Here is a 15,005-nt window from a genome sequence, read left to right as displayed (position 1 = left end):
CAACTTGCCGCTAAACTGTTGGTATCTTAAGTGTGAAAATGGAACATTTCACAACTCTTTCTTATTTTCGAGGTATGTTATCTCTCGGAAACTATTTGTTTGAAAATTATGGCGCTTGCCTTAAAAGAATCTAGATCATGAACTTGAAGGATACGAGTCCCAAAAGATGTCAAGTCGCATTTAACACCTCTTTAACCTATCAATAACCGAAATATCGCTGTACCGTTTTAACCTTGGTTTCCCACAAACCTATATAACCTCTTTTTCGTTATTCCCTCCCAATGAACTACCAAGAGCCAAAGGCCTGACAGCATATTTTTAAGTTGAACATGGTTTTATTTACATCCCATGATGTGGTTCTTCCTCTCACCAATTATGCGACACTCGTGGCCGTCTAGAAAATTGTTTAAAAATATTATAAATTATCTATTTTTCTTTCACAATTTATAGAGATCTCCGCATAAGCAAATATACAATACTATTTATAAAACGTTTCTGTGACATAAATATTTTATGCAAATCGCATGATCTTTAAAAAAATATACAGTCGTTGTTGTGTCATTCGAACCTCAACGAAAGTCTTTAAAACTAACTGGAACACAAGACTGCGAAGTTCAGTATTTACAACTGTACAAGATAACGCATGTCCTTTTTTTTTCAAGGGTTCATGGAAAAAGCAGTCTTGATGTTAAACAAAACGTTATGGACTTCAACTTCAAACCGAGACAACGGGAACAATTTTATGTTGTTGTAAAAAGCATTTTTTTTAAAGAAAATCTCAGAATTCATCGCTTCTGCGTTGGTTTCATAAATAAATAAGCGCTTTGGTTTTTGAAAAAAAAATTCCTGTGAGGAACGCTTGCAATTCTGCGAATTTGGTAACAGTCATTTAACTAAATTGGGTTTTCTAGCTTAAGATATCTAGGCGTAATAGGTCATTCCGGCTCCTAAGGGGGGGCCATACATGGGTCTTGACTGTGGATAAGCTGGTGGAGCCCGTGCCCAGTAGGACATTGGGTAACAGCTATTGGCCGCCGGGTGCGGAAACAGCGATGAGGCGGGAAAACCAGCATAGAAGTCAGATCCGGGGAACTTGTAAGCGGCTTGGGCATGCGCTTGAGCGTCTGATGTGATTGGCTGATTCAGCTGGGCCAGTCCTTGGAAGTCAAACTTGTATGCGTATCTCTTGCCGTGAATTTTGGTCATGATGTTCTTGTCGTAGTAGTAGCGCAGCGCTCGGCTCAGCTTGTCGTAGTTCATGTTGGGTTTGTTTTTGCGTTCGCCCCATTTCCGTGCGACTTCGTCGGGATCCACGAGTTTGAATTCGCCGTTAGCACCCTCCCAAGCGATGCAAGTCGAGTTTTTGGGGTCGGACAAGAGCTCAAGAAGGAACTGCCACAGCTGGATCTGTCCGCTGCCTGTGCCTGCTGGCTCGGTGCGGCTACCGACGCTTGAAGTCGCATATGAACTTTGAAGAGACTGGGCCTCGGGCACTGACATGGCTCTGTTGGGAACAACGCCGTCTTTCATGTGCGACAATCTGGAAGTTGAAACGGGTGACGCCCATGAACTTCCTTTTTCCATGGATTCTAAAAAAAATTGAAACAACAGCTCTTTAATTGAGTAGGTCAAAAACAACGCGGTGTTCTCTTTGCAAAATGGTTTAACTGACTTTTGATGGAATCGAAAGCATTTAGCAAGGTGGGCATTACAGACAAGATCTGAAAAAAGCTTTTCGCTACTCATATTTAAAAAAAGGGAAATTAAAAAAAATAAGAATGTTACTCTACTCACCATTTGTACTATATCTTGTCGCAAGTTCATTGCTTCTCACAACAGAAGGGTTGCTAGTTATAACCGGGTGCTGCCTTGAATCAAACAGTGGTGGCGAAGGAGAATGATACGAAGCTGAAAAAACGATAGGAAAAAAGCATAAATCCTTTGTTCTTATCATAAGTATAATATTTCTTTTAGCAGCGTCGTTGTAGGGATCTTGAAAAATAGAAAATATCTGGAAAGACAATTATTTTTGGAGTATTACCTTGTGAGGCAGAAGGAGCAAGGGCGCTATCGATGTCATCTGATGTCAGATTTGGCAGAGGAGCTGTAATAAGGGAATACAGAAACAAGGCATAAGTACACTTTGGCCACGAATATTAAAGAAAGTTGTGAAGAAAGTGCCAAAGGATTTGTTCAAAAGTTAATTAGCTCCAGGGTGAAATGTCAAGAGCAAAAAATTGGCTTAGAGCAAGGACGAAAGCACGCAACGTGTTTAAAATCTAAATGAATAAGTATTTATGACTTCTGAGTGGGTTTTTATAAATCGAGATTCTAATTGGACAGCGCTCCGCGAATTAGTCAAAACAGTTCCGAAAGACTTACTTTTCCTTAATACACACAGATGTGCCATCAAAATATCCCCATTATACGCTGGCGCGAGTTTCATAAATCCTTCCCGGGTCAGTTTACACAATTGTTTGCCGTCCATGTCGAATCTTTCAGGTTCAATATCTTTGAGGCTGAATTCCTTGATGGCCCATTGAATCCATTGGCGTACATGCTCTTTCGTCCAACACAAAGGATCTAAATTTTAAAGCAGAGAAATCTTTTAGTCTATCAGTTAGTTTACAACCTGAGTTCCTTCACAAAGGCAGAATTTTCTTTCGCTTGGACAAGGGAAAAACAAAATTGGAGGGAAAAAAGACAACTAGATTTACAATGTGAAATGATTTTTCCCGAATCCAATAACTCCCGAAAAAAGAAATTTACAGCTGTAATAGAAAGCGATAAAAATTTTATCGATTGACTTAAGAGGTATTTAGAGAGAGCGTTCTTCGTGACATTCCCATTTTAATATCCGTCAGAGTAAGGATGTTTATACGAGTTTTTATCCCGTAAATCTTAAGACTATTCAGAACCGAATAAACCATTAATGGTCTGTTAAATATGTACTGCCAAGAATGGGGCCCTAAGACTGTTTCTAAACTTTCAGTAAAAAGAAAAGATTAAAAATTAACCCAAAAGGTGAACTCAGAAGAAAAGCAAACCAAAAGAAAATTCCGCAAAATAAGAATTTGCGCTCTAATAAAGTATAACAGTCTTAATGACACAGCGGGCAGTTTCCGTTCTTTCTCAAAATTAGGCAATCTATATTCTATTTTTCCGGTGCCCCGTGACCTTGACAATATCTCTGAACAGTTCAAATACACTCCGAGCAAAGCCAAAACTTGAACTCGTTTCGTGCTTGGATTTAATAACAAACAAGTCGCAATAATCCACGGTTAGCGGGTAACCTCCGTCATTTTCTAGTCCCGAGGTGAAATCTTAAGCCGGGTGCGGTTGTGAAGACCGCCCCCAAATTGTCCCTCTGAGATTTTAATCAGGCGATGGTGTACGGGTCGGAGCGCGTTTAAAAATCACAGTCAAATTTGATATCAGGGTGTGACTATTGATGAGGGAAGCCGTCAAATGAAATGTTGACAATATCAAATATAAAATGACTTACCGGCTGGGACGATAACACGTTTCTCGTGCGAAAGATTTTGAGGAACTGGCGAGGGCGAACTCCTTTCGACGAAGTCATTACTTGGGACATATGGTCTCTTGGCTAATGGCTCTTCAAGCTCGGTCTCCAGCGGCCGCTTTTTACTGTAAAACTGACTATCACCTTTCTGCGCTTGTTTCGATGGTTTCGTGAATGGATCATTAAAAGAAGGATCGAAGAGCGATTGCTCATCCGAGATCAATTCCTAAAAGGAAAAAAGAAAGGAAAATGAATCTTTACCGAAAGTGTGAGTGGTTTCGTAAATACATGAAATGGCCGCTCTTGGAATAAGTCTTATACAAGATACGAAACAAAACAACCACGAGAAAAAGGCTATCCTTACTCATAAGATGGAATAGAATTTCGGGTTTTTATGTTCTACCAACCATGGTTCGCGAAAGAGAGTGTATAATAGGAAAACTACTTCCAACAAATAAGTTTCAACAAAATGCTGAAGAAACAATATATCTTTCAATGTTCTCTAATTTTTTTGTTCCCTCTCAGCGCATGAAATTAATCAAAAACGTTCCCTTCATACCAGAAAAATTCAGATCACAGTTTTTCGGAGAAGACTTCTAGATTGATCTCTTACTGAGGCATAACCGTCTAAGTTTTGATACAGCGGGTTAATTAAGACTGCGTGGGTATGAATGAAAAACGTCACATTTAAACCATACTGAAAGACATTCCTTCACATCACATTAATGCCCCCAAAAAGCTGACATTTGTATTTGAAACGACATTAAGAAACTTTGAGCGTCTTCCATTAAACTAAACAAGAATTATAAAAAAGCTAGAAGACGACAAAAAACAATAATTATTTGTCACACTTGTGTCGGACTTGATCGATTGCCAAGTTGCTTCACTGAGAAACCTTATAAGGTAGAGCAAAGATAATCGACTTACTTGGGGGTAGACCGATGGGTCAGGTACCACATTATGCTCAGCGTGTAGACCATACATGGTTGAATATCAAAAGTCTGTGATCTAACAGAAAAGATAACACAACAGAAATGAGTAATTGCGCAAAACGGTTAAATAATAAAGGTATTCACACCTTCAAATGATTAAGCGAAATGAAGAATCTAACTGCTTAAAATTAACAAGTTAAGACACTAACAAATGATGCGTACTCACTTTGGGATGTGAAAGGCTTCGTGAAATCAACTGTTGTAGTAGCGGTAACAAACTCCTCGATCGATTGAAGACGCGAAGTATAGGAATGTATAAAATAAACCCTCGAAGCAAACAGGCCTTGAACGAAAACGACGATAATATAATCCTTTGGGAAATAAATTAAACTTTTGTTGGTGTTCCGGAGACGGAGACGAAGAGGAAAACACTCGATATCCGATAAAGATTGTTACACTTGTGTCCTCAGAGCTCGATACTCTTCTCGGCTTTTAAATTCGACTGCTTGGTAAAAGATGTGCCTCGGCTTTATAGATCAAATTGTGATTTGTGGAGGAGGGACCTCTGTATGACAGCTTATCGATAGGTGGCAAGAGATTGTGAGACGATTGTCCAATCATGCTTCATCCACTTGAAACCAATTATTCCCTGGAGTGTTTCACTGACGCCTACGCAGACACACCTAGGTGACGTCACCGAGAGGTCGTGAACCCTCGTCTCTTGAAGGCTGACAGAAATCAAGAGAACAATATCAAGATTGTCAGCAACATTTATCGTTACCCAATCACGTCCACAAATTGCGATTGGCCTCTGACTGTGTTTGATAAGATAAACATCGCTATCATCTAACCGATGATGGAGCACAATTCTTTTTTTTTTTACAATTTCAAAATGGCCACAAGAATCACTTTTCTAAGAATTAAAAAAAGAAATACTTTTAAATACAAAATGATCTTGCGGAAAGCGTATTACGAGAAGCCCACGAATCTTCCAAGTAAATTAAGTCTTAGAAAAAGGAGTGAGGGATTAGTCATTGACTATCTGATCTTGCACTTGGTCATACAGCAACTTCGTAACACAAAACGCTATAATAATAATCCCTTCTAAAGGTCAATGATGTAAACTGACAATGAGTTCATTCAGGCGTACGCAAGAGAAAACACAGATATATTATTGTCACTTGTTTACTATCGTGTTCCGAATCAAACAACACACGGAAATTTAATTTTCAAACTCTCATTGTGCGGGATAAACCAAAATACCAGACTCCCGAAACAAGGGATCGTACGTGGTAGAATGTAGATTCAACGAAGCACTTAATTTACTACGTCACGAAGGGTTATTATTTGTCATATCAGAAATGTCTTTCACTTGCTAATCAAGCAATTGTGTTTAAGCTCCCATGGGACAGGGTGTGTCGCTTAAACAATTTACCGCCAAATTATTGTGAATGAAATGAATTGCTTCAATGGTCTCGTGTCTAATGCCGCCGAAATTTTTTGGCGCGTAACCTAACCAAACATTGTCACAGATAAACTTTCTTGCGCGCGACAATCGTTGAAAAATAAGTCGCCTTACGTGTTGAATATCACCACCTGATGTTGCCAAAGGTAACACTCTTTGAAGCCTTCGAAAAATATTGAAAACAAATAGTGCAGTTGGAGCGTATTGCACCATAGCTTTAGTTTGAATATTGTCACAGTTGATTCCAAATCATTCAAAAATTCAAGAATAGTCAAAATTCCACCAAATCAATAAGTTCACGCTTAACTAAAGCGATTTTGACCAGCGCGCTGGTTACGACGAAGTGAAATCCCAACACTTGGGGGCCGTGTGATTTCAAATTCCCGCGGTGAAGATATCATATACAAAAAGGACTCACGTTGAGGCGAAAAAACCCAAAGAGCAAATTTTAGTTCACACAAGTGTTGTTTTGCCTTAAGTCAACTAAAGGTATCAATGGTGTTTATTCGCTTATGACAGAACTATAAACCGTGTTTCCGGCCTGTTGATTCAACAGTTTTCAATAGTTTAAGAAAACCCATCTCTTCCTTTTTTCCCGTCTAGGAATTTATCTCTCTTGAAACACTGTGATCGAGCGAAATGAGATCTCCCAGTACGTCACAAATTTGTCAAGTCGTTTAGTTTTTTACTTCATGTTTGATCACAGCAGCAGCGAACACTCTAGAAGGGATTAGCATACGCTCGGGTGCATATGTAACACGCACAAAAAGTACGTTCGTTACGTGGTATTAGCCAACCTAACGCCGCTCGTCACCGTTTTGTTTTACATCACGTAGTGACCAAAGGTGATGCTTCAAAAATCGGGATCTTTCCACAGACTCAGAGACATGTCATAATTCGAAATAAGACTTACCAGCTACAGCTGTGAAAGCGTGTCACGAACAGAGCAATTTAACACTTGTTTTGTTTTTTTCCAAGATTTTTGAAGGGTTATAAGTCAGACGTTCTGATTTCACACGTATTACTCTTGGCCTCTTCCTACGTTTTCCGGAAGAAAATCGAGTGAGTGTTAACTCTTTTCTCCGTTTCCCGAGAAAAGATATGGAGCCCGTGAGCATGACAAGGCAATTACTGTACAACCAAACTTGGCTCGAGCCGTGTTTGGTGACAGCAAGAAGCTGAGACGCACTTTAGCGGGAAGCAATTTAGCCATTTTGCTTCTCTCGAAGCTGTTTCGACATGAATGACTCACAAATAAGCATTCATGGCACAGCTGAGCGATTCAAACTGACTTGAAGATTATAAACCGCATTAAAACCCGAATGAAACTTTCAAAATATAGAAAAAGTAAACATGAGAAAACGAGAACTGTTCTAAACTATCGACAGACACAAATGTGCTACATGTTGCAAGCTTTCAAGAGGGCCACTCATGGTGATTTGCAAAGACATCCTAAAAGGGATCTGAAAGGCAAGAAAACTCAACAGAAATTGCCTCTGAACTGATCTATCGATTGCTCGGCCTGCTATTGAGGAATTGAGTAATCAAAATCCTTAGATGGCCTTATCGTTTTTCCTTGCGGCAAAATTATACCCAGGAAGGAACTTCAAATTGAAAGTATGATGTGTCAAAAAAATAATCTGTCTCGCGCCACAATTAATCGGGTCTTCCGAGTCTAAAGTGTAAAGCAGGATTGAGAGACTAAATGTATCAGTTCTCTTGGATAAGAACTCCGTGACATGTGAGAAAAAGTGTGAAAGACTTTCCTCACTTCGCTGTGAAGAGAAATCGAAAATTGGTCTTTATGTTTCCACCAAAGAATTTTACAATCATTGAAAATAGCAGTCCCACGTAAAACAGATCAATGAATACAAGCTGATGATGGAAAAAAAATGTCCCCGCTCCAACACGCATTTCTTCATCAGTGACACTAACGTGCGATGCTGCCTACGAAAAAACGTAGGCGCGATGTCATGTTCAGATTTAAAAGTTCAACTCTTGAAAAGAGCAGGTTATCGCTAAAACTGATGTGGGACGCTGCATGTCATTTATAACTTGCAGTCCATTTCATATTAGTTATATCAGACCTGCCGGTCATAATTGGGCACGTGCAGGCCATAACTTAAAAAAAAAAACTCTAGCAGGTTCACAGTCAATCCAAATCGGAAAGAGAAAAATAAATTCGTCTAAGATTTTCTTTTAATTTTTCGTAAGAAACTCTATCGAATCTGTCTTGTAAAAACAAACTTGCTTTGGTGACACGTGACAGAAACGTAAATGTGTTTTTACCAACATGACGAAATAAAAGCCTAATAAGCTAACTACGGCTCCTTTTAGAAAATGGGGCATACATAGAGAGAAGGTAAAATTAAAGAATATTTAGCGTTTTTTCATTCCAAGAACATTATCCTGTTTCTGATAACGGTTGAATACAATTAGTAATTATATAATTAACTTCCAGAAACACTGAGAACTTCCCGACAAAAACACAATTTTGTACTTCAACGTTTCAACGAATTTGGGCGGGGAGAAGACGATGTAAATAAACAAAATCAAATAATTTACCTCGCCTAAAGGCTCGGGAAATTATTTGATTTTGGACAAAGTTCGTGGAAATTAAAGTTGAAAAGTTTTTTCCCAGTCTAGAAGAATTTGATACCGAAGGAATTTCCAACCTTTTTCACGAAAAAAAATCTGTTCAAACTGTGTGGGTGTTATGACCTCTGTGTCAGTGAACGTTAAAAAAAATTGAAAAATTTAGTGCCAAAAACTAGCATAGCCGTGTAACTGTTCTTTAGTTCTTTCACATAACTTTGCACTTTCACTCAATAATCTTTGAAATGAGAGAACTCCACTATTAAATTAAACCATTTCTTTTCACTTGTGTAAAACACTTGTAATTACAATGACTTGTTATGTCCAATTTCAACTTAAAACTGCGAGTATGATACAATAAAAACTCCAGAAGGTTGAATAAACAAAACAAAATGAGAGTAGTAATACGTTCCTCAAAGACACAAGAGGGAGAGAAACAAACTCCTTTCGCGGAAACTTCCGCCCGAGTGCAATGGGTTCTTTGTAACATATTCAGATAATTCGCTCAGCAAATTACATGTTTTCTTTAAAAATTGACGGCAACTTTGATTGTGCAATATATCTTTCAATCAGTTTGGATCAATTGTTTTTACGAATATGTTACCAATAACATTTTTCTTGCATTTAAAATTGAGAACTTCGTTGTGCACATCTAAAGGTTCATGCAAAATCTCATACGGTATTTCTTCAACCACGCTTCAACGGAACACATTCTCTTTACAATGAACAGTAATTTGGATCTTATACAATTGTGAGTTGCTAAGCCGTAAAAAATGTGCACTGATAAATTAGCTGTCTGAAGAAGCGAAGAAAAAGTAGAATACAAATATTTTGCAAGCAATTATGTTCTAACAGAGTTCTAAATAGAGAAGTGTCCAAAACAGAGCCACCAAACACGACAAAACAACGCCCTGTTTGAAAATAAAGATACAACAATACAATATACGCAAAAAGCAAACAATGTTACATCTTCCTGCCGCAGTGTTTTAAACGGAATAAAAACAAATTTAAAATATCCTTATATTTTTAGTGTTCAGAATGAAATCACGCCCAGAATTTGAATGATGTGACTATTTTTCGCTTCCAAGAAATTAACTTCCATTTTGTATTCCAAGACATTGCGGAATTCGTTTTATCCCATCCTTTGACCTTTGTGAAGGTTTAGTGGTTTCCAAGAAGTTTTTTTCAGGTAATGTGACGGTACTGATTGATTCTACTATGTTACGATGATAAACAAAATTAGCTCTGTACTTCTAGTGCTTACATTATATGACATCAATTGGGTTGTAAGGAATAAGAAATCTCGTCAATATCGTAATGCGGAAAGAGTTCTGTGATTTCGAAGTGTGCACAGGAAACAGGAAAACGAGGAATGGAGACCAAGGAATGGAGACCAAGGAACGGGGAAACCGGGAATTGGGAAGATGGCCGTAAAGCTTATGCTTCTCTGAAGGGTGAGATGAAATGAGATGAAAGGAGATAACAATGAGAAATCTCGAGATCGTTGTTTCTCTCACAAGAGGAAATCTATATGGATTCATCATTAATGTATATTCCACAGCGATTAGATCTAAGCAATATTGGACCCTGCCGAAAATAATACACATCTGAAAAAGAAATGCACTTTCATATCTCAAATAAACTATGCTCAAATGGAATACTTTGGGGTCAAATATCGTAACGCAAAGGGAGCATGCGTGGAAGAACCACACTGTACGAATGTTTAAGCCATACAACTAGTATTTTGGCTTAAATAATTAAAAGCTCCCAATTTAGAGTATATTTCTTTGTTAATTTGTTTCTAGTAGCAATTTTCTATTTGTCGTTATGAGCCAAAACCGTTTGCGTCTTCAATAAGCCGATGAATCTTGGAATATTAAAAGCTTGCCGTGTCGTTATCTCAACGTTATCGCAACTCCGGCTTCCAACAGATTCAATTGAGTTTGGATCATTTCATGCCAAAACATTCAATAAAAGACACAAAATGCCGATCAAAGTCAACTGTATTGAATTTGAAATCTAGCAAGCGACATTGTGGAGCCATGACCGGAAGTGCTTAAAATTCCATCGATGCATGTCTTGTAAACAAGTTCTTTTTTTTTTTAAATGCATTAAATGAAACCGAAAGAGAAACTGAACATCGTATTTGTTTTTAACCAATGCACCCAGAAATGAAATAGGAGGGGGAAAAAATGCACTAAGTTTGGGTGAAAATTTACAACAAAACTGCGGAATAGAACCACGGTGCTACTCGAGAAATGGTACTTTTGACGGAGAAATTTATACCCACGGAACCAGATAAACAACTTCCCACTACAGATATTTATCTTTATCGCTTTCTACTCGCAAACGAGCGTTTAAAGGTTTCCACGACACAATAACAACGAAATAACACAATGTTCACTTTTGCTAACTAACAAAATTATCACTTTATCCTTTGGGCTCTAAAAGAGAGCCCAAACTCAGGTGTTTAGATGCGGGGGGGGGGGGGACAGGTCGGAACAAAACTGGTCAACTTGAGTGTGCCGGTTTAAATATCCAGTACAGCTGTTGGGAGTTATTTTTACAAACAGGTGATATTGGGAAATATCATTCTTAATTGGGGTTTTTAGATGCTCACACAATCGCCGACAAACTAGCACGGCATAAATCAAAACGAGCTAAGTGTATACAAGGTGCTATTGGGTCGAATTTGGCTGTCGTTCAAAGCAAATGAAGCAAAGAACGTTGTCATTCCAAAAACAATGACCTCTTCACCCTAGGCTATTCTTTATAACATTCCATCGAGACCGCACCCAAAACAAACCGCACTGGAGACAAATACTATTGGATAGAGTGCTGATCCGAATGGTCTTCGGGATCATAAAGATTTCCTAAAATAACCTCCAGAGTGTTTTTCAATGTTAGCACTATTAGACAAACATCAATCAGCAACGGTGAAGGTCTTGTGGAATTCGTGCGGAACGATGGATGTTAAAAAACAAGGCGTGACACAAAACAGTAACAAAATACTCAAACTATCATAAATAAACAGGTAAAGGAGACAAGATCGCACGGCAGTTTCGAACTGCTGATGCAACTTGAACAAAATGAGGCCTCGATTTGAGGTTTCTACACATTTTCTTAAAAAATGGCCTCCACAATAGAGCTCTCATGGCGTGGAAACTGTCAAATTAAAGGTCATGTGACGGTTTCGGAGGGACATAATAATTTTTCCTTCGTGCAATTGTGTAAATGTTATTTCTTGAATGAAACCATTCCCCAGACCACGATCTCAAGGTCTGCCTTGAAAAAACAAGCATCGCAGCCAAAGATCTTCGAATCGTTCATATTTTCACTTTACCGGCCACGCCATCATGAACTGAGATTAAATTGCGCCTCGTAAAGCATTTTTACATTACAATGATTGGATTTCAAAGGAAAGGTCACACTTTAGTCAAGAAGGTCTTTTCCAACTTAGCTAATACTAAACACTAAACTAACGCTTCCAACAAAGAAAAGATACATATCCACCGAGACAATTTATTTTCCTTCGAAGGTCAAAAGCGTTTTAACACCAGTATTACTTGCTTTCGTTCAAGATGAAATGACTATCAGACCGAATAGGCGGGCGAAACGATGTCTTCCTTTGTTAATAGTCCTCAAAATTCCGTGTGGGCGTCGAGTTGATATCATAGGCATGAAATATTGAACTTGGTTACGTGTTGAAAGAAAATTAACCCGGCCGGCTACATTGACTGCTTTTCCCCACAACGACTGCGACCCTCAAAATCAAATTTAATGATGGAAGCATCTTTGACTATAATGGCTGCCAAACAAGATACGAGTCAGTGAATTTAATCTTTACAACCCGAGTGTCCAGTATTAAACAAGAGGACGGGTTGAGTTCGCAGGAAAACAAGATAACAGAACAAATCCTAAAAGATAAATTCATGAACTGAAATGTTAACCACGTTTGATCAACTTGAACTGGAAGTACGGGAACCCATTACCAATAAACTAATCGAAAGATTCATGCCTTAGGGGATGTTCATTCATTTGTGCACCAAAAAGCTACATGATTTTCATGGAAGATGTAATTTTGTTCACAGAGGTTGAGTGGTTTAGGAATGTATTAAGCATATGAAGAAGTGACGAACTTTCCACTGTATGTAATAATGACATAAAAAACAGTTGATCAAAATTACTATGGAACAAACTCCAACTGGCTCATTAATCACGACTCAGATTATTTCTTTGCCTCCAATTAATCATTTTAACGAGTTTTATTCAAAATGGCCTGCGGTGATTTCTAACCACACTTTTGCCGAACGCGTGAGACATGACAAAACCAAGCAGAAAAACAGACAAGACAAAATATTCTAACTAAGGAAAAGGTCGTAACTAGGGAACCGAACCATTTAACTAATGTTTTTTGCCTCAAGTGGCGGGAATTTTGAAAAAAGCGGGTTACCAAGGCTCACCTTTCATTTTCGCGCCCTTCGCTTGTCGCGTTCCACGAGGACCAAATTTCCGGATAACTATTGTCATTACCTTGAGGGCCGAAAAACGAAACAACAGTTTTTTTGTGATCATTTTCCCTGTTATCCTTTAATCATCCATAACACAAAATAGGTACCTGAATCAAAACTTGAAAAAATTGGGCAATATTTACTACTGTCAGTATTAAAAACGAGGCAAACACAACGAATAAATACCGAATGCATCTTCTAAATCGTCGCGGTTCGCCTTCATCTAAATATTACCTGGAGCTATCGTATCAAGACGAGTTTAACCACTTGTAATTTGGTTTTCAATAGCTAAATGTGTTCATATTTCGCATAAAAGAGTCAAGCTGGTAACTTGACTGTTTGAGTTTTCGAGTACCTATATAAGTTCTCTATTTCGGTCATTTCTGGCTGAGTCACCCGAACAGATACTATTTTACTTAGCCCAACAATACCCAAATATTAACAGGGTAAGCGAATCTTAGTATTTATTTGGCAAATAGTGAACATCAGCGGAAGGTGACCAACTAAAAATTCTATTCACGTTTCGAGTTCGTAATTGTCTCCACTAACAAAGAATTTCCAGAATCGACTTGAAAACACTCCATATTCAAGAGCAATATTTTACCCAAAAGCCCGATTGCTTCAGACAAGGAAAGGATTCCTTAAATTTCGCAATATGAGCAGGAGCAAATTGTCACGTAAGAAAACTAAACCACAAGATTGATACCACTCGCAAACAAAAGAAACTCTCACTATACTCCACTGGGACGAGCTGAAACATATTCAATGAGGGCCGATGAAAACACACAGGCCTTTTCAAAGACATAAAAAGAAGTCATTAATTAAAGCAACAGATAGAGTGCACGTAGCAGGCTCGCTTAATAATATCTAATTAAGCTGAAACGATGATGTGGTTAGAAGACATTGAAAACGACCAATAAAGTAAAGAGCCGCTCATAGTAACGGGGCGATATTGCAACGAAATATTGGGACCTCAAAGTGAATAATCATACCGCCGACGATATTCTTTTGTTTAAACTAAAGGTCAATTGGGCGTAACACTGCAGTGAAATCTCTCAATGGCGAACGTGATTTTTGAAATTCAATTTTCGTCATGGCCAAAAAATCAGTGTTTTCGATTTCAAAATAATTGAAAAACCGCTTCACCAGGACTACAGAGACCATTTCCTTTCCAGAACAACGTGGGTGTATTAAGTCATTTTAATTGTCCCAAGTTCTCATCATTTGAAAATTCAGAAAAATTTCCAGTTCGCTACGTTCAAGTCTTTAGCTTCCTTGCAAGTTCTCGCTTTTTCATTCTACATCGGCGTCTCCGCTAAGTTTACAAAGCCCTCTAAATGATATATTTTTGGACAAACAGTCTGCTTTGTTCATACATTTAGCACGCTTAAGACGAAATAATTCTTTGATCCCCAAAACAGGAAACACGTTTTTAATTTCATTTTATCACTCTCACGCAACAAAACCTACACCAGTAACCCTTCCGAAAATTCCTAGGTGTAAAATTTAAGCCACGGTTCTTAAATATTGTTTACTTTTCCTAGCTCAGTACCTGCAAGTGCCAAAGGCCACAGAGACGTTGAGTTGACTGCAAATACTCCTGAATTGGATCGAAAACCTTTTCAACGTTTCTAGCGAGTACAACTTAGCTTGTTTGTGGGGTAGATTTTTAATCTCCAACTTAAGATTCTATATAAATCCCTCAGCTAACATACGCCATTTTATTAGCTTGAAAAATGCATCGTAATGCTTGCTTTTGGGATTAATAACGGTTCGTGGTTTTGCAATAAAGGTTATGTAATCCATTTAACGAGCCGAACTTGAGAAATTCAATGTATCGCATATAGCATTCCTCGAGGATATTAGCCACAAAACGTTCATGTCCTATTCCATCAAAACACATTTGTCTGCTGTATTTATAATGTTTGCAGCGCAAGTTCGCGACAAAGTTAACACGATTTGCGAATTTCTACGACATG

General features: G+C 38.3%; 1 protein-coding gene across 2 annotated transcripts; it reads right to left on the bottom strand.

The window, feature by feature from the left end:
* Positions 1 to 315: 315 nt before the first annotated feature.
* On the bottom strand, positions 316 to 14,716 carry LOC138029870 (transcriptional regulator ERG-like). 2 transcript variants are annotated; one of them, XM_068877702.1, is made up of 8 exons: positions 14,579 to 14,716; positions 4,682 to 5,183; positions 4,451 to 4,531; positions 3,506 to 3,749; positions 2,383 to 2,583; positions 2,042 to 2,104; positions 1,795 to 1,908; positions 316 to 1,589 (listed from the first exon to the last, which is right to left on the bottom strand). In XM_068877702.1, the coding sequence occupies exons 3-8, from the start codon at positions 4,505 to 4,507 to the stop codon at positions 922 to 924; spliced, it is 1,347 nt and encodes a 448-aa protein (XP_068733803.1). In that variant the 5' UTR covers positions 4,508 to 4,531; positions 4,682 to 5,183; positions 14,579 to 14,716; the 3' UTR covers positions 316 to 921. The 2 variants fall into 2 exon arrangements, with proteins under 2 accessions (XP_068733803.1, XP_068733804.1); XM_068877703.1 differs by lacking the exon at positions 14,579 to 14,716 and adding an exon at positions 6,834 to 6,950.
* Between the last annotated feature and the right edge of the window lie 289 nt (positions 14,717 to 15,005).

The sequence above is a fragment of the Montipora capricornis genome, chromosome 13, assembly GCF_036669925.1.
Source record: "Montipora capricornis isolate CH-2021 chromosome 13, ASM3666992v2, whole genome shotgun sequence".
NCBI classification, from domain to species: Eukaryota; Metazoa; Cnidaria; class Anthozoa; order Scleractinia; family Acroporidae; genus Montipora; species Montipora capricornis.
The sequence above is the reverse complement of the archived record's forward strand: the minus strand, read 5'-3'. Positions and strand labels throughout refer to the sequence as shown.